General features: G+C 38.0%; 1 protein-coding gene across 4 annotated transcripts in view; it reads left to right on the forward strand.

Annotated features, from left to right (window-relative positions):
* Window positions 1-22979, forward strand: part of sptbn4b (spectrin, beta, non-erythrocytic 4b) — an 83602-nt gene that overhangs the window by 4353 nt on the left and 56270 nt on the right. For all 4 annotated transcript variants that reach the window (XM_084409085.1, XM_084409086.1, XM_084409087.1 and 1 more), the window contains exons 2-10: window positions 8912-9079; window positions 11684-11835; window positions 13544-13717; window positions 18070-18161; window positions 18255-18335; window positions 18459-18574; window positions 19802-19914; window positions 20018-20205; window positions 22401-22518. In XM_084409085.1, coding sequence (XP_084265211.1) covers window positions 8935-9079; window positions 11684-11835; window positions 13544-13717; window positions 18070-18161; window positions 18255-18335; window positions 18459-18574; window positions 19802-19914; window positions 20018-20205; window positions 22401-22518 — 1179 coding nt within the window. In that variant the 5' untranslated portion in view covers window positions 8912-8934. The remainder of the gene's footprint in view (window positions 1-8911; window positions 9080-11683; window positions 11836-13543; window positions 13718-18069; window positions 18162-18254; window positions 18336-18458; window positions 18575-19801; window positions 19915-20017; window positions 20206-22400; window positions 22519-22979) is intronic.

Genomic DNA, 22979 nt, shown 5'->3' on the forward strand with positions numbered 1-22979 from the left:
CTGCCCGTTTATTATATAAAAAATACACATACTTAACAGTGTTAAATAAAATAAAAAACACTGTTCGACAGAACTGCTTGGTTTTGTTACCACAGTTATCTGCGTGGTTCCTCGCCGATGAAGTTCCACATGTGCGGCTATCCAACACGAAAATGCAGCAAATAAGCCGTTCACAATATTTTCTTCAGATAACTCCAAATTTCTCCCACACACTGGACTTGATTTTTGATGACTGTCGACAACTTTACAATCTCACTAGCTATTCTTTCTTTAACTCCTCAGCATCCATCTCGACGACTGCAAGCAGATCGCGCGCGCGCGGTTATGATGCATTTTTAAAAGTGAAAGATCCTGGGAGGGCGTGGCGCGTGGACAAATAAACTGATGTGGATTTTAAATTATTTTATCAACTTGAAATACAGGCAATCAGGCATATTTTTGTAGACGTGTTCCTAAAAATCTGAATATATTTTTACGTTTGCATGTGATTGTTTTAAACCCGTGTTTAGACCCGTGTTTCCCCCGTGTCCGACCCATGGTCCGACCCGACACACTTTGGATATTTTTCACCCGTTTAAGCAAAATTTGCGGGTCACTCGTCCGAACCCGTGCAGGACTCTAATCAGGCAGACAATCGCCATTAGCTAAAACAAGTTTATTATGGTTCTGTTCCCGTTCCTGTGATGGCAAAGACAGTGCATATATATGCCGGTCTATTAGCCGCACCATTTTTCTGACCCCATGCTGCGCGCGCACCCAACCTAGGCGTTCGATGTTTACAAACATTGAAGGGGTCTATTCGTCGATGTCTTGCTCTGGAGGCAGTCTTATGCAAATACATTTGCATATGTCTGCCCGTGTGACGTCACAAATCCCTCAATATCAAAACTAGCTTTGATTAATAATGAGGAGGTTTGAAGCTATGAAACTTGCAGAAAGTTTTAATGGTACAAAGACCTGTTATATGTCAAAAGATGAAGGCAAAGTTGATTTCTCATGTCATGACCCCTTTAATATTAATCAAAAAGATTTATTTTCCCTAAGACAAATACATGAATGAAAAGTAAGATTATTTATTATAAGCCAAAATGTTATTTAATGTAGACCAATATAATATTTTTGCCTTAATTTCACCATACAAAATCTAAATTAGCTATAATTTGAAACAAAATATTTCCACTAAAGATAAAACTACACTATAAGCATAGACAGAACCCATCGTCAAAATTTCTGTGTCCACCACTCTAGTTCATCCATAACAAACCAGAAAAGAGACTCAAAGTGCTAAATACAATACGGAATTATCCTTTAATATAAATAATATACTTAATATGAATAAAGACTACTTCGAAAGACCTTAATGGTTATTGTGATGTCTCTTTAAAATGCATCATATTTTCTCTTATGTACTAAAAAAAACACACTAGAAAAACTGTCTACTACACAGAGGAAGGTCCAGAGCACAGCCAAAGCTGTATAATAATGAGCAATGCTCTGCAAGCGACAGCAGTTGAAGAAAGGCTTCAACTCCTTGATTTACTCAACTCCAAAGTACTCCAATGACACATCTGCAGTCCATCAACCAGAACTACTGATTTTGCCTTAAACCTCAGAAGATAAGTGACCTAAATCAAATGTACTCGCTGTGTGTGTGTGTGTGTGTGTGTGTGTGTGGTACGGTTGTGTCTGATTCTTCTCTGATTCTGATGTTATTTGTGAATGTGAGAACGCCTGAAGTCTCGTGCTTCTCTCACAGATGTGTTTGTTTGTCAGAGAGAAACACATGCCAGTTAGATCCTGCGGTCTGTCATGTCGGTGGACACCAGGTGCTGGGGAGGAAGAAAGCGCCGATTGGCCCAGTAAGGACAAGAGCGCCTGACACGAGGTCAAACCGTTACTACTGGTGTCAGAGAAGTGGGAAAGGAAACCCTGGGTACATTATACTGACTCAGAATGTTATCTGATACAGAGGTTGTGTAAAAGATACATTGCACATTTGTTTCATACACTCTCAGAAAAAAAACCTTTCAAAAGGTACACCTTTGTACCTTATTTACCCCCTAAGGGTGCATATTTAGTACATATTTGGGTAACACTTTATTTTGATGGTCCCTTTTGAACATTCTGTTGACTAAAAGTAACTTTGCAACTACATGTCAACTAACTCTCATTAGAGTATTAGTAGACTGTCTGCTTAATACCTGATAACTCTTTATCGTGATGCTCCTCCAACAGACATTCTACTGACTATAAGTAACTTTGCAATAATGTAAACTTATTCTAACCCTAAAGGCCAAAGTATACTTCACTTTTTATGTGTACACGAGGGTCAGCGTACAGTGCGCGTGACGCAAATTGTGAGATCAGAACGCACATGCGCATTTACATTTTTTTTTCAGTGATTAGTTTATCCACTTCTAAAATCTACTAATACTCAACTAACACTCTGTGTTAGATACTAACTACTTTGTTAGATAAAAATACTTTGTTATTAGTGACACCAGTGGCCAATAAGTGAACTGCACTCGTGCACACTTACTGAACTCTTTTTACTGAACGTGAGTCAATGCACGATATACTCATGGCGAGGTTATTTTTTGTTCTTTGCTTATAAGTAAAAAGAAGTTGGAAATAACTTTGATCGGTTAACGTTGATACGGTCAATAGAGATGCGCGGTTGGCGGTTACAGCCGCGGACTATCCGCGGATCGGGCGGATGACGTGACGAAAAATAATATTTGAATTAAATTCGGGCGGGTGGCGGGCGGTTGAACCAAACAAATGAAAAATATTATGTATACACCAATCAGCGGATGGCGGGCGGGTGCGGTTTTGAAAATTGGTCAAAAACGTTGGTGCGGATGGATGGCGGACGGATGTTGAGTTTTGTGATGCGGTTGCGGATGAAATAATAGCCCATCCGCGCATCTCTAACGGTCAACCATCGGTCAAACGGTCATCGGTTAACATCCCTAGCAGCGATACACTATTAACGAACATCCCCACACCGTCCACGCTGCTGAGAGCGACGTTTAGATGAGTGTAAATATGTGCTGTGCGCTTTCTTCAATAACAAAATAAACACACAACAAAAATGACAACGGTGAGAAACCAGCAGTTAAGAAAGCATCTCATCATAGCACTGTGGATATGTTCGCACAAGCTCTGCAATTCACCGGCATCATGTTGACAAATGAGGTCATTAAAATTACACTGTTATGCTAGTTTGAATATAAAATATGTTTGTCTTATAGTCTAGAGTAGACGATATAGATCTGGCTATGTGAGACTATAGTTCTATAGTAGACACATTGACATTACAGTACAGAATAGCTTAAATGCGTAAATCAGTCTACAATTGAATTCGGTCAGTTCTCTAACAATACTTTGTCTCTCAGCCGTCAACTGATTGCAAAGGAAAAGGCTGGATTTTTTTTACTTTAACTGTGTCTTCATTGCTTTCATGCAGAGCTCAAGCTGTCAAGTGAGGTTTGGTAGGTTGTGATGTAAACTAAAAGCTACTTGGCTGTATAAAAAGGGCAACAAAATCATATCTGATCATGGTTTTGACAGGATATAATGTAAACTAAACACTATTAGCTATTTTGATAAGCCCCGCCCCAGTTTCCCGTTCGGTAAGAAATATGTCAACATAGAAGGAAGCAAAATTATTTTTGTCAAACCATTTGGAAATTGATGCTTATGGACTTTGCTGATGGAACTGATGGAATAACTCTTGTGCCATAATATGGAAATATGGGCAGAAGTTGTATCTTATAGACAGGGTTTCTCTCTGGTGTGCTTGGTTGTCTGTCATTCCACATTTAATCAAACGAGGTTGCTGAAGGATCTAAGGATTCTCAAAAGCAACCTGTGTGTGTGTGTGTGTGTGTGTGCGTGTTACTTTAAGAGAGCAACCATACATCTATTTTCTTTGTTTTTTTTTATGATTTGATTTTATAATAATTTATAATTAGTAGTCATTTATGTAGTTGTCATTTGATTTATCATTTATTCATATTAGTCATATTTGATTACTTAATTTATTTTATCATTTGTTCATCATTTTATTATTATTATTCATTTGTCATTTTATATTTTATATTACTTATTATTTCCTTTCTGTTGTTTAATCTTACGATTGTGTGGTTTCATAGAATGTTGAATGTTTGTCTTCATGAATAAGAGATGGTATAGCCACCACCCTTGTTGTATTTGTGCTGGTCAGACAAAGTCTGAGCATTGAAACATACACAACTAAGATTATTCAATAAACCAACTCTGCTCATTTTACAACCATCACTTCGTCTCCTGATTTCTGCTCTTCTTGGTTTTCTAAGTCAAATTCTTGGCTGATAGAAGACTGTTAATATAGTTTTGGGTATCAGACAAAACACTCATATTGGGTACCACCAGACCAGACTTGCTTTTTACAGGGTTTGGGTATTAGACAAAACTCTAAAGGCTTCTGACTGGTTTTGGATACCAGACAAAACAGGATATCTTCTGGCGGGGATTCGACGTCTGCGGCCGCATCCGATATTTCTGACGTGGAGATGTGATCTAACACTGCAAATAAAGAAGGAGAAAGGCTCCATGTGAACTGGTTTGAGAACGTTGTCGTCTGTACACGAAAAATGCAAAGGAAAAACATTTCTGTTTTAGAATATCGTTGTTGTGTAAACGTACCATTAGCTTAATTGTGTTTTAGGTTGGTTTTGTTCTGTTCGTCTTTGCATGAGTGTACATTTACATGACAGCAATGTACTAAAAATGGAAAAGTTTGCGTTTTTCACGTACAAACGACAACGTTCTCAAATTGATTGATTCCCGTACACGGATCTGCAAAAACAACAAAAAACGCTGTATTCTGCTGCCAGGCCAGTAGTTGGCGATATCACTTTGTAAAGAAACACTACGCGCCTATAGACTGAACATGTAATACGCATACGCAACGTCACCGTTTACACAAATTTTCGTTTTTGTTGTCTAGTACAAGGGGACGATAACGGCATTTTTTTCAAAAACTTGCACTTTGAAACCTGTTTGCATTTTCAGGCGCCCACAATGCCATTGTCATGTAAACGTGTAAAAAAAAAAAAATCTGTTTTTAGTTGAAAAGGGTTTCATTTAAACACCCGGTGAGTTCCCTGTCATTAGCCGCGTTTCCATTACCCTATCAATTGCGCAAATTGAAATTGCGCATTGAAAATACGCCCAATGGCGCAAAAACTTCCATTTATCGCAAAAAAGTTTTTACGCTCGCATGAGGTGGTTTTTCAGGCAATTCGAAAAAGAAATATTTCACAAAACTGCAATGGAAACAGTTTTTGCGCATTTACAGGTCACCTGACGTAGATGACGCGGTGTGTTTGGACAGAATACGAGACAGAGTTCTTTATTAAATTCATAAAAGACAAAAGAATTACAGGAATAATGGATTCTAAACCTCAAATAAATGCCACATCAAGACCTCGAAGCAGAAATGAGGGAGAAACACCCAGAAACACCTCATATTTGCCGCTCACAAGTATAATAAGGGTCGTTCCTTACCATTAATGCTTTGAAAACACACATACATCTCCTTCGATTAATAATAATGGCTAGTGCAGTGGCTGGGATATGGTAGCCTATCGCGAGAGGAAAAAATTAAGTTTTAGTCGCATAACACCGGTTAATGGAAACGCCGTCATTTCGCAGTATTTTTTTGTCGATATTTAGAAAAAATCGCAAAAAGTTTTGCGCAAATCTGTAATGGAAAGGCGCCTATTGTTAGTTTTCATGGATGTTAATGAGTTGCACACCTGTTCCCTGTTGTGTTGATTAACTTCCCTAGTGTATTTAAGCCCTGTGTGTTCTTTAGCTCCTTGTAGTGTTAACGTTATGTTCAAGCGTGTAATGCTTTGGTGTTCCTGGTATTCATTAAAAGTTAGTTTGATCGTCTTCTTGCGTCACACGTCTCTCTTGGATTATCTACTAACAACTCTGAGACTTGTGATACTGCAGTGATTGACCAAATTCACAAAGAATTTGTTCAATGTGATAAGAAAACTTCCATATGTCTCTCACCCATTCCTTTGAAACTATCTTGGGTATCTATCTGTCATTCCTTTTGAAATAACTTGTACTGTCTCTTGGGTGATATCTCAATGCCTCCTTCTGCTGTTTGCTTTTCGGTAGAGAGTATTTGAGAATTTTAATTTTTTTTTATTGTTTGTTCTAAAAATGACCTTTAGTGTCTATTTTGGGTATATTTGTGTTATTAATACATTCATAAATCATATCAAAAGAATGGGCTGAGTGGAATGTTTTTGTGAAAATTTTCTCTTTGAAAAAAGGGAAAATGTCAACATGCCTAAAAGAGATGAATTACTTTTCATAAAACACATGGCCTTTATACTGTACCTTCCCATTATATCTCATGAGGTGTGAAGAATCTAAGAAATTAGGCCACCTGTGAAACATTTGAAACACTTATATGAGACAAGTGTCTATTTAAACATCAGGGGGGTTTAAAAAAAAATCACATACACGCATATATATATATATATATATATATATATATATATATATATATATATAATGCAAACATATATTTCTAATTAAAAAATGACAAATTCTTCACACAAAACCAATTCTGCTTATCTCTTTCTATCTCTTGATGTGCCATTTGGAATATCTGGCAGGAGGGTGACGAAAACATTGTGTGTGTGTGTGTGTGTGTGTGTGTGTGTGTGTGTGTGTGTGTGTGTGTGTGTGTGTGTGTATTAAGGGGGATGGGGCCAGCGAGATTTTGGGTTTATGAAAAATGGGGGAGGGGAGCGCTCCGCATTTTTGTGCTGCATTCACTCAAGACAATAATGACTGACATCTCAATGAACATATGAAGAAAAAGAGCAGATCACACCTGTCAAAGAGTCTCTGTGTTTGTTTATAACCATCAGAACAGTGACCATATGGATAGAAATTCATGAAATTGCACATATGACACACAGCACACCAATGATGGTCTGGTTGTTCACCAGCAGGCAGTGGAACGGGTTCTGGAAGGGGGATGGGGTGAAGGATTAGCCTCCTAAATCTATTAGAAATTCATTCATAGTAAATTCACTTATCAAGACGCTGAAGAAAAAAAGATCTGCTCTCTCGTATTTGTAGTGAAAAGTAGGTGAATTGACCCAGTTGTTCTGTATTCCTGTAAAAAGGTCACTTGACGTCAGGGAATTGGAACAGTTATTTGTTGTGGTTTCAAAGGAATATCGGTCTCATACAACAAATCATTCCAATCCTGGATGCTGAATAGTCAAAATAGTGTTTCTGTGCTACAATAGACAACATGGTAGGCTAACAAATGTGACTCAAAACACCTGTTAAGCTAGCTTGCACAGCACACATAGGCCTTACCTTAGTTTACATGTCAGATGGCTACGTTTCATTCGCTCCATAGTGCCTTGAAAAGTGGACGTCACACTGTCAGGGTATTGAGCCATCTTAAGTGAGACTTCATCAATCATTGCACACTACCTCACTACTACTTGAAGTGACAAAAATAACACAAAAATTTGCATTTTTATTCATTTAAATTTGTTTACTAGACACTAGATGCTTTTGTGCGAGTATAAAGTGCACAAGATGTGACTTTTACCACACAATTATCATAACCCAACAGCTGACACGTTTTACAATCACATTTATTTTCATATGTACTTTTGTCAAATTTTAATCTTTGTGCATCTTTATGTGTCCCTTTAAAGGGTGAGTAAAACTAACCATATGAATTGAGGGGTTTTATACAGTCTTTTTGAAGAGACACAATTGCATTATAAGATAATTGAACTAATTTAGCTCTTTATTCACACATTTTTCACATGGATTTCATGCTCTACAGTGGCAGATTATTGATAATTAAAGACTTATTTTCACGTGGTTCTTTACACGATGCTATATTGACCTCAAAACACTTTTACTATAGTGCATGATTTGTATGTTTGCAATGCATCACATAAACAGCTTGATACATTTGTGTATGAATTTTCTAAGAGAAAACTTTCTCGGTAGCTCACCTGGTACAGCATTGCACGTGTGATGCGGAGCGCTCAGGTGCAAGTCGTGTAAATGAGTAAATTATGTCAGAATTAAATTTGAAAAAACCCTGCAACTATCTTGGCAATGCCTTATGGGCAGCTTCTTCCTAGTTATGCTACTACAGTTCTTTTCTACTTAAAAGTGAAAATAGTGAAATCTCCAAAACTGCCTTCCAAATTTACATTTAAATAACACATGACGAATCAGCAATACAATCTGACAGCAAAATGTCAAAAATGCATTTGGCTAAAGCCGAAGTTTCTGAAGTTAGCTGCAATGTTGAGTTGCCATTTCTCCCATTTATTTGTCTGTGCGTGCCCTGCCTCCTTTTACTGTGTCTGGTGTGTATCTAAATGTGTATCTGAAAGGGATGGTTCACCCAAAAATGAAAATTCTGTCATCATTTACTCACCCTCATGTTGTTCCAAACCTGTATTTCTTTCTTCTGCTGAACACAAAAGAAGATATTTTGAAGAATGACAGCAACCAAACAGTTGATGGGCTCCACTGACTTTCTCCATACTATGGAAGTCAATGTCAACTGGTTGGTTACCCATATTCTTCAAAATATCTTTTTTGTGTTCAGCAGAAGAAAGAAACTCATACAGGTTTGGAACAACTTGAGTGTGCGTAAATGACGACAGCATTTTCATTGTTGGGTGAACTATCCCTTTAAATCTATATCTGTGTGTAGGTCTGTTTATGTGTGCATTTTATCAATTGGAATCTATTAGGTGTGTGTGTGTGTATGTGTTTGGCTTGCCGCTTTACAGCTTTTCTGTTTAGCTGGTACTATGGATGCTGACTTTCACTACTCTATATGCAGGGCTGCTTGAGGAAGCAGGCGCGATGGCCAATGCCTCAACAGACCTGGACAATGCTGAGGCCCAGAGACAGCTCAACAACAACAACAGGCCTGCAAGCACAGGATTCTGGGAAACCGAGACCACCAGTGCCAAACTATTTGAGTGCTCCCGCATCAAAGCACTAGCAGGTACGTGGAAGATCTGCTAGTTCTGTGGCCGCGTGTGTCTAGATTTTGAGCATATACAGTGAGGAAAATAAGTATTTGAACACCCTGCTATTTTGCAAGTTCTCCCACTTGGAAATCATGGAGGGGTCTGAAATTGTCATCGTAGGTGCATGTCTACTGTGAGAGACATAATCTAAAAAAAAAAATCCAGAAATAACAATGTATGATTTTTTAACTATTTATTTGTATGATAAAGCTGCAAATAAGTATTTGAACACCTGTCTATCAGCTAGAATTCTGACCCTCAAAGACCTGTTAGTCTGCCTTTAAAATGTCCACCTCCACTCCATTTATTATCCTAAATTAGATGCACCTGTTTGAGGTCGTTAGCTGCATAAAGACACCTGTCCACCCCATACAATCAGTAAGAATCCAACTACTAACATGGCCAAGACCAAAGAGCTGTCCAAAGACACTAGAGACAAAATTGTACACCTCCACAAGGCTGAAAAGGGCTACGGGGAAATTGCCAAGCAGCTTGGTGAAAAAAGGTCCACTGTTGGAGCAATCATTAGAAAATGGAAGAAGCTAAACATGACTGTCAATCTCCCTCGGACTGGAGCTCCATGCAAGATCTCACCTCGTGGGGTCTCAATGATCCTAAGAAAGGTGAGAAATCAGCCCAGAACTACACGGGAGGAGCTGGTCAATGACCTGAAAAGAGCTGGGACCACTGTTTCCAAGGTTACTGTTGGTAATACACTAAGACGTCATGGTTTGAAATCATGCATGGCACGGAAGGTTCCCCTGCTTAAACCAGCACATGTCAAGGCCTGTCTTAAGTTTGCCAATGACCATTTGGATGATCCAGAGGAGTCATGGGAGAAAGTCATGTGGTCAGATGAGACCAAAATATAACTTTTTGGTCATAATTCCACTAAACGTGTTTGGAGGAAGAAGAATGATGAGTACCATCCCAAGAACACCATCCCTACTGTGAAGCATGGGGGTGGTAGCATCATGCTTTGGGGGTGTTTTTCTGCACATGGGACAGGGCGACTGCACTGTATTAAGGATAGGATGACAGAGGCCATGTATTGCGAGATTTTGGGGAACAACCTCCTTCCTCAGTTAGAGCATTGAAGATGGGTCGAGGCTGGGTCTTCCAACATGACAATGACCCGAAGCACACAGCCAGGATAACCAAGGAGTGGCTCTGTAAGAAGCATATCAAGGTTCTGGCGTGGCCTAGCCAGTCTCCAGACCTAAACCCAATAGAGAATCTTTGGAGGGAGCTCAAACTCCGTGTTTCTCAGCGACAGCCCAGAAACCTGACTGATCTAGAGAAGATCTGTGTGGAGGAGTGGGCCAAAATTCCTCCTGCAGTGTGTGCAAACCTGGTGAAAAACTACATGAAACGTTTGACCTCTGTAATTGCAAACAAAGGCTACTGTACCAAATATTAACATGGATTTTCTCAGGTGTTCAAATACTTATTTGCAGCTGTATCATACAAATAAATAGTTTAAAAATCATATATTGTGATTTCTGGATTTTTTTTTTAGATTATGTCTCTCACAGTGGACATGCACCTACGATGACAATTTCAGACCCCTCCATGATTTCCAAGTGGGAGAACTTGCAAAATAGAAGGGTGTTCAAATACTTATTTTCCTCACTGTATATATACTACCATTCAAACGTTTGGGGTCAGTACGATTTTTGTAAGAAATTAATACTTTTATTCAGCAAGGATGCAATAAAGTAATCAAAAGTAATCATTAATCATTTCTAATGTTACAAAAATGGCTATTTCCAAAAAATCCTGTTTTTTTTTACATTTTCTAGTCATCAAAGAATCCTGAAAAAATTATCACAGTTTCTACTAAAAGATTACGCAGCACAATTGTTTATCATTGATAGATGTTTTTTATTTTTTTTTTAGTTTCTTGAGCATCAAATTATCATATTAAGAATGATTTCTAAAGGATCATGTGACATTGAAGACTGGAGTAATGATGCTGAAAATTACTGCTCTACATCACATGAATAAATTTATTATACTATATTACACTAGTAATTTTAATAATATTTCACAATATTTCTGTTTTATGTGTTTTTGATCAAATAAATCCAGCCTTGGTGAGCAGAAGAGACATGAAACATGATCAAAAATATATATTAGGGATCCCTTATACATATTACATTTCTGGTTTATACTAACTGTAATGCTTATGCTACACTGTAAACAATTTTTTTTAATGTACAATCAACTTGACTGTTTAAGTCATTTCAACTTAAATTGCATTAAACTGACTTTAAAAAAATGAGTTGAATCTTGTGTAACTTAATAAAGTTGAAAATTGCTTGACTTATTTTGATGAGTTAAAGCAATGTAAAATATATGTTGTTATAACGTATTGATCATATAATTTATTTTACAGTGTACCTGATCATTATTTTCTTGTTATGGCTCACAAGTTTTACATGGTGTGATGTATAATAAATGAATATTAATTCTGAGATTTACATGTAAAAAAGCTTATCTTTAATGATTAATAATCCAAATGATATTGTGTATCCTTAATATAAATTTTTGTTTGTGTCTCTCTGTCATCCTACCAGATGAGAGGGACGCGGTACAGAAGAAGACCTTTACTAAGTGGGTGAACTCTCACTTGTCCCGTGTGTCCTGTCGTATCTCTGACTTGTATAATGACCTGAGAGACGGCTACATGCTCATCAGACTGCTGGAGGTGCTGTCAGGAGAGATGCTGGTGAGTTCTCGGTTTAATCATCATAAAAGCACTGCCACAGAAAACACCAGTTCAACAACTTTTTTCCATCCAAAGGTTTTGACTTTTTAAAGTTGGCATGAAACAGACGCTGCTATAGTCTTTTCTTCCCTATTTTGACGTACACTCACCGGCCACTTTATTAAGTCCACCTGTTCAACTGCTCATTAATGCAAATATCTAATCAGCCAATCGTATGGCAGCAATGCATTTAGGCATGTAGACATGGTCAAGATGATCTGCTGAAGTTCATACTCAGCATCAGAATGGGGAAGAAAGGTGATTTAAGTGGCTTTAAACTTGGCATGGTTGTTGGGGCCAGATGGGCTGGTCTGCGTAGTTCAGAAACTGCTGATCAACTGGGATTTTCATGCACAATCTCTTGGATTTATAGAAAATGGTCTGAAAAAGAGGAAATATTCCAGTGAGCCGCAGTTCTGTGGAGGAAAATGCCTTGTTGATGCCAGAGGTCAGAGGAGAATCAATGGCCAGACTGGTTCGAGCTGATAGAAAGGCAACAGTAACTCAAATAAGCACTCGTTACAACCAAAGTCTGCAGAAGAGCATCTCTGAACGCACATCTTGAAGCAGATACAGCAGCAGAAGACACACCGGTGTCACTCCTGTCAGCTGAGAACAGCAAACTGAGGATACAATTCAGACGGACTCATAGACTATAGAAGATTTGAAAAAAGTTTCCTGGTCTGATGAGTCTTGATTTCTGCTGCAACCTTCAGATGGAAGGGTCAGAATTTGGCGTAAACAGCATGAAATCATGGATCCATCCTGCCTTGCCTCAACGGTTCAGGCTGCTGGTGGTGTAATAGTGTGGAGGATATTTTCTTGGCACACTTTGGGCCTTTAGTACCAATTGAGCATCGTTTAAACGCCACGGCACACCTGAGTATTGTTGCTGCCCGTGTCCATCCCTTTATGTCTAGAATGTACCATCTTCAGATGGCTACTTCCAGCAGGATAACACACCTTGTCACAAAGCTCAAATCATCCGTCACATATACCCACATATAACTCTCGGTTGATTATTTTGTTATAATACATAATGTACAAGAGGTGATTGTTTATGTCATGTTTATCACATTATGTATTTTAACAGTGTCGTTCAATAAAACCATGTGATTAGTTGCTTTTGATACCTTATTTGAACAAATTATTATTGCCTCATTGTTATTATATATGTATTTTAAGTTATTTTAAAGGCTATTGTACATTTAGGTTTATTTTTATTACCACAAAAAAGATCAGATTACTCGATTAATCGTCAAAATAATCGACTGATTAATCGATTACTAAAATAATTGTTAGTGACAGCCCTAATTTATATACTATTATAGTTTTTATAAAAAATGTTAGCTTTATATTGTATTAGAACTTTTAGTAATTTTGTGCTTTCATGTGCTTTTGTAATTTTTTATTACCATTTTGATTTAAGTTATTTTTATTTTTAGTTCAGTTTTGGATTTTGATTTATTTTATAGTTAGTACTTTTAATGCCTCAACTTAAACTTACTTCAGTTAGTTGCAGTGACAACATTTCAAATTTTTTAGTAATGTTTATAATGGTTTAGTTTTAGTTAAAGATAATATCCCTGATTTAGCATCCATGCGATGCTTTATGAATTGTCTTTCGTGGGATTAACATGCTCACGTGTTTGATATGTTCTTGTTTTAGCCTCGGCCCACGAGAGGCAGGATGAGGATTCACTGTTTGGAGAATGTGGACAAGGCTCTTCAGTTCCTCAAAGAGCAGAGGGTTCATCTAGAAAATGTTGGTTCTCATGATATAGTTGATGGAAACCACCGCCTCACCCTCGGCCTCATCTGGACCATCATCCTTCGCTTCCAGGTAAGAGTTGCTTGGATTTCTCTTGACTCCTGTGGGATTTTTGAGACTGCCGCCGCCATATCGTTTGACTTTAAGGAAAAGCTCTGTGTACTGAACTCTTTTCCAGTATGCTAGTGCTGGATTTCTGTGATCTGATCTGTAAAGAGGTGGGCATCTTTTGATCTGTGGGTGTGTGTGATCCCTGTCTGCCCTTTATGGCTCCTGTTGAGTGTGTGATCACTGTCTGTGTGGTGCCTGTGTGGCTGTATAGCCGATTGTCAATACCTGCATTACGTACTGATAGATAGCAGTGGAGTTGGCAAAATACAGCAGAGCAGGGATGGGCAACTTCAGTCCTGGAGGGCCACTGTCCTGCAGAGTTTAGCTCCAATCCTGATTTTTAAAAAACCTGTAGCTTTCTAGCAATCCTGAAGACCTTGATTAGCTTGTTCGGGTGTGTTTGATTCGGGTTGGAGCTGAACTCTGCAGGACAGTGGCCCTCCAGGACCGAAGTTGCCCATCCCTGCTGTAGAGTCCCAAATAACACACTTCATGTGTACTTGCAATGGCCGCAGTAGACGCGTGATTGTGAACTTCACAAGACCATATAGGGTGACCAGTTTCTCTTTTCAGATTTCATATGGGTGCTTGCAAGTGCCCTCTTTGCAGCTGCAAACGCTTATATGGCACATAAGTCATATTAACTACTTTTATAGTGTTTTTCTGTGATTTCTCTGAGTTTTGCAGCCCCTGGTCCCTGTATGCTGTCATTGTGTTAAAAAGACGAGCTTAGGCAGTCTGTGGTAAAGTTTTGTGGTTTGGCATGAGGGTTTATAAATGTTAGTTGAACTATCCCTTTACACTGCTAAGATCTGACCTGACTGCAACTAAGGCCCTGTTTACACCTGGTTTTAAGATGCGTTTTGGCCAATCGAATCACAGGTGGACAACGCTAAGTACAGGTGTAAACGGGGTCTAAAGCGTTTTTAGCTTGTCCACTTTCGACTACTTCCAGAGGTAGTGGAAAATGCATTCGACCAGATTGCTTTCATAGTGTAGACGCTCATGTGATTGAATGTGTTCGAACAGCCACAAAAGACGTCTACTCTCCGTCTCCTGAACTAATGAGTTAACATTATGGGAAGCGCACTAGCCAGACGGGATGTAAATTTTGTCGGCTGGAGACCCAAGTTTGGTTTGAAGATGAAAAACATACCAAGCACAATGTTCTCTCACCATTCCTGATTTCTAACACACATTCACAGCATTCGTTTTTAATCATTATGCATTAATCATATTTTAACCCTGTTTCTAAGACAACAGAAGTAATTATGAAATAGCATATAAAGATGTACTTAAGTCCTATTTAAGTAGGTCAAAAAAGCACTTGCATTTAATATAAATTTAAACTATAATACATTTTTATTTAATTGTAAATAACAAGTGTATGAAAACATTGCATCCAGTTCACACTTAAGTATATTCTTTTAAAGTATATTATTCCCGTAATAAGTATGCTAAAGTGTACTTTTTCACAAGATATACTAGGATCTTCTTATCTTGCTCCCATCATCTCTCTGAATATTTTAAAGAGCGCTGTGTCCATGATGTAACTACAAAGTGCTCCAGGTTTGCATTGTGTGTCAACTCTTGGTTCTGTCAGTAAAGCAGTGGCGGTTACCCAGAATGCCGTTCGACTGCAGTCCAGTAAGTTGATGCTGTGGTGATTCTGGATGCAGGGACTGAGAGAGATGGGGTGTCACCTGATCCAGCCAGCGTGCCGTAGAGATCACGGGGTGGGGCTGTCGTTCACGTTCACCTCTTGTCCTTTCTTGATTCTTCCTCTTCCTCTCTCTCTCTCTCTGTCTCTTTCTCTCGTTCATTCTCCCGCCTCCCTCCTTGATATTCCTCTTTATTATCCTGTCTCAATATATGCCGGAACATCTCTCCGCTCCCCTATTTATCTAATTTTTTACCCTCCCCATCTCTGTTGGAGTTCACTCTGCTCAGTCAGCAGGTAAGGCCTAACACTGCAGCAGCCGGAGAGAGAGAGAGAGAGAGAGAGAGAGAGAGGGAGAGAGGGAGAGAGGGAAGGGGGGGGGGGGATTAGAAAGAGGGCAGATGGGAAAGCAGTAAGGAAAACATTATAATTTAGTGTTCTGTTTACATTTCCTTTCTTCCCTTTGTTTTTTGCTTCTTAACTACTCTTGTTTCTCACCCCTCAGTGCAAGAAAAATAAACTTAATTTAAGATATATTCTGTGAGGGAAAGTCTTCTTATCTAACCTAATGTTGCTTGTCAAGTAAATGTATCTTGTTTTAAAGGATTTTTGGACATTTTTACTGGAAAACAAGACTAAAATACATACTTTTGCAGTGCTGTTCTTTGAGGTTGTAGATATTGATCATGTATTGACCGCATGATGCGAGAAATTCAATATGACGAATGATCTTTTAAGGACTACAGATGATATAATTAATTTTGAACAAAAATATTTTGTTACACTTTATTTCGATGGTCCACTTTAGACATTCTTCTAACTATAAGTAACGTTGCAACTACATAACTCTCATTCTGTATTAGACTGTTAGGGTTCAGGTTAGTAGAATAAGTTGACATGTAGTTGCAAAGATACTTATAGTCAGTAAAATGTCTGTTTGGGAGCATCACAATAAAGCAGATTTAAACTGACAGTCTACTAATACACTAATGACTGGTTGTTCACATGTCATTGCAAAGTTACTTATATTTAGTAGAATGTCTAAAGTGGACCATTGCAAGGACCATCCATTGGCCCAACGACGGAATCCAACGGCCTGGCGAAGGTTTAATGCGTGTTATGTACTCCAGTGAAGTTCACTTAATTTATTGGAATTTAGTTTTAGTATTACTTAAGCTCTATGCGTAATCTGACTCCAATTTCAAATGATAATCAAATTTAGATCGTGTTTCTGATTAGAAAATAATCATAAATATTGATTATGAATGAATTTAGATCTTTGAATTATCCTGGGCATCTCATAATTTCAAATATTCGTTCATTACAGACCTAGTATCACTTTGAGACGTTACGTCGCGAATGTGTGCTCACGCTCACAAACTAGCCAGTCCTGAAATAGTCAGAGGGTGCAGTGCAAGTATTTTACCCTATGCAGCCGCTCACTGCAGACCCATAGGTGTAATCATAATATTATAATATAATATTATAATAGTTGCAGCGTACAACATGCTAAGTCAGGGAATAGTCAGAAATCGGAAGGTCTTCCTAAGATGTGCCCCATGGTCCATTCAAAGTGCCTTCAGTTTGATCTATCCTGGACAAAGATTTGCGGAAACACCAGACTACACTTTTAATCTACTAAAATGAGTGATTTCTGAAACTTCAGAATAAATCAAGATGTAACATTTATTTGTCAGGTAAAAATATATCATGCCAATTACAGAAGTAAATGATTAAAAGCCAATTCAGAAATAATAAATACATGACATAATTTACTCAAAGATGACTCTAAAAGTAAGTAATGTTTTCCTGACAGAGACACACAGTGGTGTGTCAGGGCTTTCCAACAGGAAAACACTGAAATAGCACTGTATGGGGGTGATCCTGGTAAAGAGTCCCAAAGACTGCTCTGTCCCCTCGCCTTAAATAACCAGACCAGAATAAAAGGGGTTATACAAATGTTGTTTAAAGTTGTTTGGGCCAATCCATGTACCCCAGGGGGGTAGCACCTGGTTTCTTGAGATATCTTAAAGAGATATCACCCAGAGAGGGGAACCAGATTCTCCTAAGTTCTCAATCACCAATGACTGCAATGAAATTAAGACCATTTTACCAATCGCACTGAGACACTTAAAATGATACCAAACATGAAAAGGAAAAAACAACATATTCACAAGATACACCATATGTGATATATAGACATTCTTAATGAACTTTCAGTGACTTGAGGAGGGAGAGGGGGGATGAGTTGAAGTCAAACAAGGGGACAAGGAGATAAGTTTGGGCAGGGCAAGGTCCTGTGCTCTGTCTTTGCTATCTGCTGTCCAGGGTGCGTTTTATGGCTTTATTGCAGGGTGCGTTTTGTCTTAGCAGGAAAATCAGTCCTTACACCATCGAAATAAAGTGTTGCCAAATATTTACCGTAATTATACTCGCTAACCGTCACCAATACTAATTACATAAATACATTAAGATCATTGGTGGGTTTTCACTGAAAAACAACACAAAAAATGCTGCAAATGGCTTCATGATCCGAGCAGACATGTTAAAGACATGTAATATAAGGCTAGTTGTGAAGGAAAGCCAGTGATTGGTCTCTTAAAGAGTCTGTGCATTACAGTAACGTTTCATTGTTGTTTCTCATGCCTAACAGATTCAGGTGATTAAGATTGAGACCGAGGACAACAGAGAGACACGCTCAGCTAAAGATGCCCTACTTTTGTGGTGTCAGATGAAAACAGCAGGGTAACTATCTCACAAACAACCCAGAGACTATCATTTCATACAGCCTTTATAGAAGTTTTTCATGATGCTGTTCTTTGTTTCCTGTTTCTCCAGATACCCTGAGGTCAACATTCACAACTTCACCACCTGCTGGAGGGATGGCCTGGCTTTCAACGCTCTTATTCACAGGCACAGGTTAGCGGTCAGGCAGACTCACACTCACCTCGTACATCACACTGACTGTGCTTTCTTTTATGCCATTCACATCATTGATAGAGCCTGATCTGTGAGTTGATTTCTTGCTTGTATGTTTCACAGGCCTGATTTAATTGAATTCCACAAGTTGACCAGATCAAATGCAACACACAACCTCCAGCAAGCCTTTAACATAGCTGAACAGAGTCTCGGACTCACCAAACTACTAGACCCTGAGGGTAACAAACGTCATTTTACTCTCACTAAAGACAGTTAAGGGATGGTTTAAACATACATTTAAGTCCTCTCATCTTTTACTCACCCTTATGTCATCCCCAATGTATACTGTAAGACTTTATATATTCAGATAAACACAAACAACAAGTAAATGATACATTTCTGTGAGTCCATATAATGCTAGTGAAAGGCTGCCGCTCAGATGATGCTTGAAAAAAACACACACAGCGATTGTGACGGTAATCCATACAACCCAAGCGAAACGATAGATGTGTGTTAGAAAATTACTAATATTTTAAACTCTTTTAACTATAAACGATTGCTTCCGGTCAACTCTCCTAGGCGCATTCACAAGTTCAGAAAGACATAAACGTGCCTATGGCTAGTGGTTTTCCAAAGTTACTAGCCGCTCACCATTTTCACTGGCCACAATTTTGACATCGATACCTTGGGGAAAAACTGTCATATAGCTATTTTTTATATTATCAGCAGATATATTATGCTACTGTCACTTTAAGACCTGACACACGGATCCATTATACTGTAGTTTTCTTTCTCAACTGTTTATGTTCGCTTAAAACATAACACTGTGTTTACGTGAATACTTTCCAAGACCAGCTTTTTGACATTATTTTGTCTATATTTAACTGTTTAAGGACAATAAGCATTGGAGAAAAAACTCAATTTAGCACTGAGAGGCAGTTTTATGTGCAGTCACAAAATCTGCGGGAATGAGTAAAGTTATACGCAATACGCACAATCCCACGCTGAAACTCAAGGCCTGTAACACCAATAATATTCATCCAGAGCAAATGAAATGATTGAGTGAGAGGAGGCGGGTTTGTGTGTCGACTCGCTGTCGCAGAGATGAGAAAGCGAGAATGTGCACCTATCGTGTGTCTATTCTGCAGAAATTAAGGATTGGAAGCGTTTCAGATATTTCAGCATTTATATGTAATGAAAAAATCTCACTACATTGTACTTAGTTTATTTCAGATGCCTGGTTTTCAGATGATTATTTTACTAAAACAAATTTTTCATTTGTGTTTATCTGAAGAATTACAGATTGGGGAATTTTTGGGTGAACTATCCCATTTATACAATGTGAAACTTTAAATGCCCTAGTTTAGGCAGAGATTTGATATGTGTTGCTATTAATTCAGCTGAACAGCTGCACATTTTATGCCTGATTTGATCACTCAAAACAATAACCATTTTCTCCAATCCAGATGTAAACACAGAGAATCCTGATGAGAAGTCCATCATCACTTATGTAGTATCCTACTATCATTACTTCTCCAAAATGAAGGCACTTATTGTAGAAGGGAAGAGAATAGGAAAGGTAAGAGGTTTTTGTGAACTTTTGTTTTTTTACCTCATTTCAATTAGCTGTTTTATTGGATATATGCACACATTTTTCTCTTAAAACGTTTTACATTTTGTAGGTGCTGGACAACGCTATAGAAGCTGAGAAGATAATTCGGCGCTACGAGGCTTTAGCGTCCGACCTGTTAGAGTGGATTGAGAGAACCATAAGCATCATTAGCAATCAGAAGTTTGCAAACTCGCTATCGGGTGTTCAGCAACAGCTTCAAGCCTTTACCACCTACTGCACCATTGAGAAGCCTATCAAGTAAGAGAGAATAATTGTAACGGAGGTCTGAGTGTTGGCAGATGATCCATGACTGCCAGGAACATACTCAAACTATGACTGTAAATCATCTGGTTCTTTCAGCCTTTTCCTACGCTACCATTTAAGGGTACTAGTTACTGTATTGTTGGTCGTAGGTGTGCCTACCCTCGTGAAAAAGAAGTGTGCTTAATTGCATTGAATTTGCACTTGTAGTGTACTTTAAATCTTAAAAGTATATTTTTTTAAAAACTGGATTTGCAGCTAATATAATATTGATAAAATAAAAGGCCTTCTTAACACATTTAAAAATACATTTTGTACAGTGCGTGCAGAATTATTAGGCACGTTGATTTTCTGATCATATTTTTTTTCCAGGCACATTTTACCAATTCCAAACCACATTAATCGTAATAACTACAATTAATTTTGTATTTAATCATTTATAAGTGATATATAATTGTTTATGAAGGCTTAAAATGAAAAACGCCTTATATTCATAATTATTAGCCACGTTTTCCTTTACAGATAAAACAAGGCAAAAAAGAGATTTAACTCAGACTTAAAGGGATACTCCACTTTTTTTGGAAATAGGCTCATTTTACAACTCCCCCAGAGTTAAACAGTTGGGTTTTATCATTTTGGAATCCATTCAGCCGATCTCCGGGTCTGGGGGTACCACTTTTAGCATAGCTTAGCATAATGAATTGAACCGGACAAGACCATTAGCATCTCTCTCAAAAAAATAAACAAAGAGTTTCGATATTTTTCCTATTTAAAACTTGACTCTTCTGTAGTTACATCGTGTACTAAGACCGACGGAAAATGTAAAGATGCGATTTTCTAGGCTGATATGGCTAGGAACTATACTCTCATTCCTGCGTAATAATCAAGAAACTTTGCTGCAGTACCATGAGTCCAGCAGGCGTAATGATATGACGCAGCGCCTGATAATAGTCCCCAGTTCGGTAGCCTATTATCAGGCGGCATGCGCTGCGTCATATCATTACGCCTGCTTCACCCATGGTACTGCAGCAAAGTTTCTTGATTATTTTAAAATAATTTTTTTGAGAGAGATGCTAATGGTCTTGTCCGGTTCAATTCATTATGCTAAGCTATGCTAAAAGTGGGACCCCCAGACCCGGAGATCGGCTGAATGGATTCGAAAACGGTAAAACTCAACTGTTTAACTCTGGGGGAGTTGTAAAATGAGCCTATTTCCAAAAAAAGTGGAGTATACCTTTAAAAGTAAAAAATTATTAAATGCCCATGAGAAGGATGCAATACTAATTCAATACTAGAAATTGCATTTAATCATTTTTGACTTTTAAGTCTGAGTTAAATCTCTTTTTTGGCTTGTTTTATCTGTAAAGGAAAACGTGGCTAATAATTATGAATATAAGGCGTTTTTCATTTTAAGCCTTCATAAATATATATCACTTATAAATGATTAAATACAAAATTAATTGTAGTTATTACAATTAATGTGGTTTGGAATTGGTAAAATGTGCCTGGAAAAAAAATATGATCAGAAAATCAACGTGCCTAATAATTCTGCACTCTTCTGAAATAAAGTATGCTAATGTAGACTTCTTTTTCACAAGGGTACTGCTGGTTATTGGGAGTTAACCATAGTTATTCAATGTCTGACCACACATAGTCTGTATTACTGTAATTTTTCTTGCCACTGTCAAGAAAGTGTTTGCATATTCATATCATCAACCAACAAAGTCACCAAGTCTTGTTGAAAATGAAAGATTTCTGGTCGCAGACTGTCAGTCTGAACTCCTTTTTAGAATCAGCCTTTTGCATTTGAACATAAAGTATCATAACGTCCTTCAACGGATGTGCTAATGTGTATTGGATGACTTTACTCTGTGCGTCATCATGTTTCTAATGCTCTGAGTTAATTACATTAGTCTGTTTGGCATAAAGACCTGTTCATACTGTTGCATTCATCAAATACGGCAATCAGGGAATGTGCTGAAACTTGAGAGAGATGCAACTTTCACTGCGAGTAATGCAGCTTGTTTAACACCTACTGAACCAAGGTGCTGTACATTATAGTCACATGATATGTGGAAAGTATCTGTGCAGTTTTGAATAGAAACGCACAGGGAGTCTTAGGAAAGGCATTTGTACGACAGATGTAGTGCAGTTTGTGTGGTTATTTATGGTGTGGGTTGTTGTTTTTCCAGATTCCAGGAGAAAGGGAACCTGGAGGTGCTGCTTTTCACCATCCAAAGTAAGCTCAGAGCTAACAATCAGAAGCCATATGTGCCTCATGACGGGAAACTTATCTCAGACATCAATAAGGTATGTATTGCTTAGTTACAATGATTTTCAGCTGGTTGCAATATTTATATTGTGTTTAACTAAAACTAGCTGATTAGCTTTCAGAAAAAAGCTTATTTTTTGCTGCTTAAAGGCACAATATGTAAGATTTTTCGCTTAAAATAAAAACAATGTTATATATTTTGCTGACTTGCGTACTTGCATTACCCCAAATGTTTCCAACAATTTTTAAATCCAGAGAAATTTTAACCAATGGCGTCAATGGCGTCATATCCTGGATTTCCAGTTTTAATTGCATAGAAACCATAGAAACACCAAAGACACTTTATTGCAGTATGCATTTTATTAGACAGGTAAACAACTGTTTGAATCTCATGTTTTCTTTATTTACCGCGACTAACGTGTTTGTACCTTTCCTCAGAGACAACACTATTTTGTCTAGTGGCTAACATAGCAGAATCAGAACTAGCTTTATTTGTAGG

The sequence above is a fragment of the Rutilus rutilus genome (genome assembly GCF_951802725.1).
Source record: "Rutilus rutilus genome assembly, chromosome: 5".
In the NCBI taxonomy this organism is placed as follows: Eukaryota; Metazoa; Chordata; class Actinopteri; order Cypriniformes; family Leuciscidae; genus Rutilus; species Rutilus rutilus.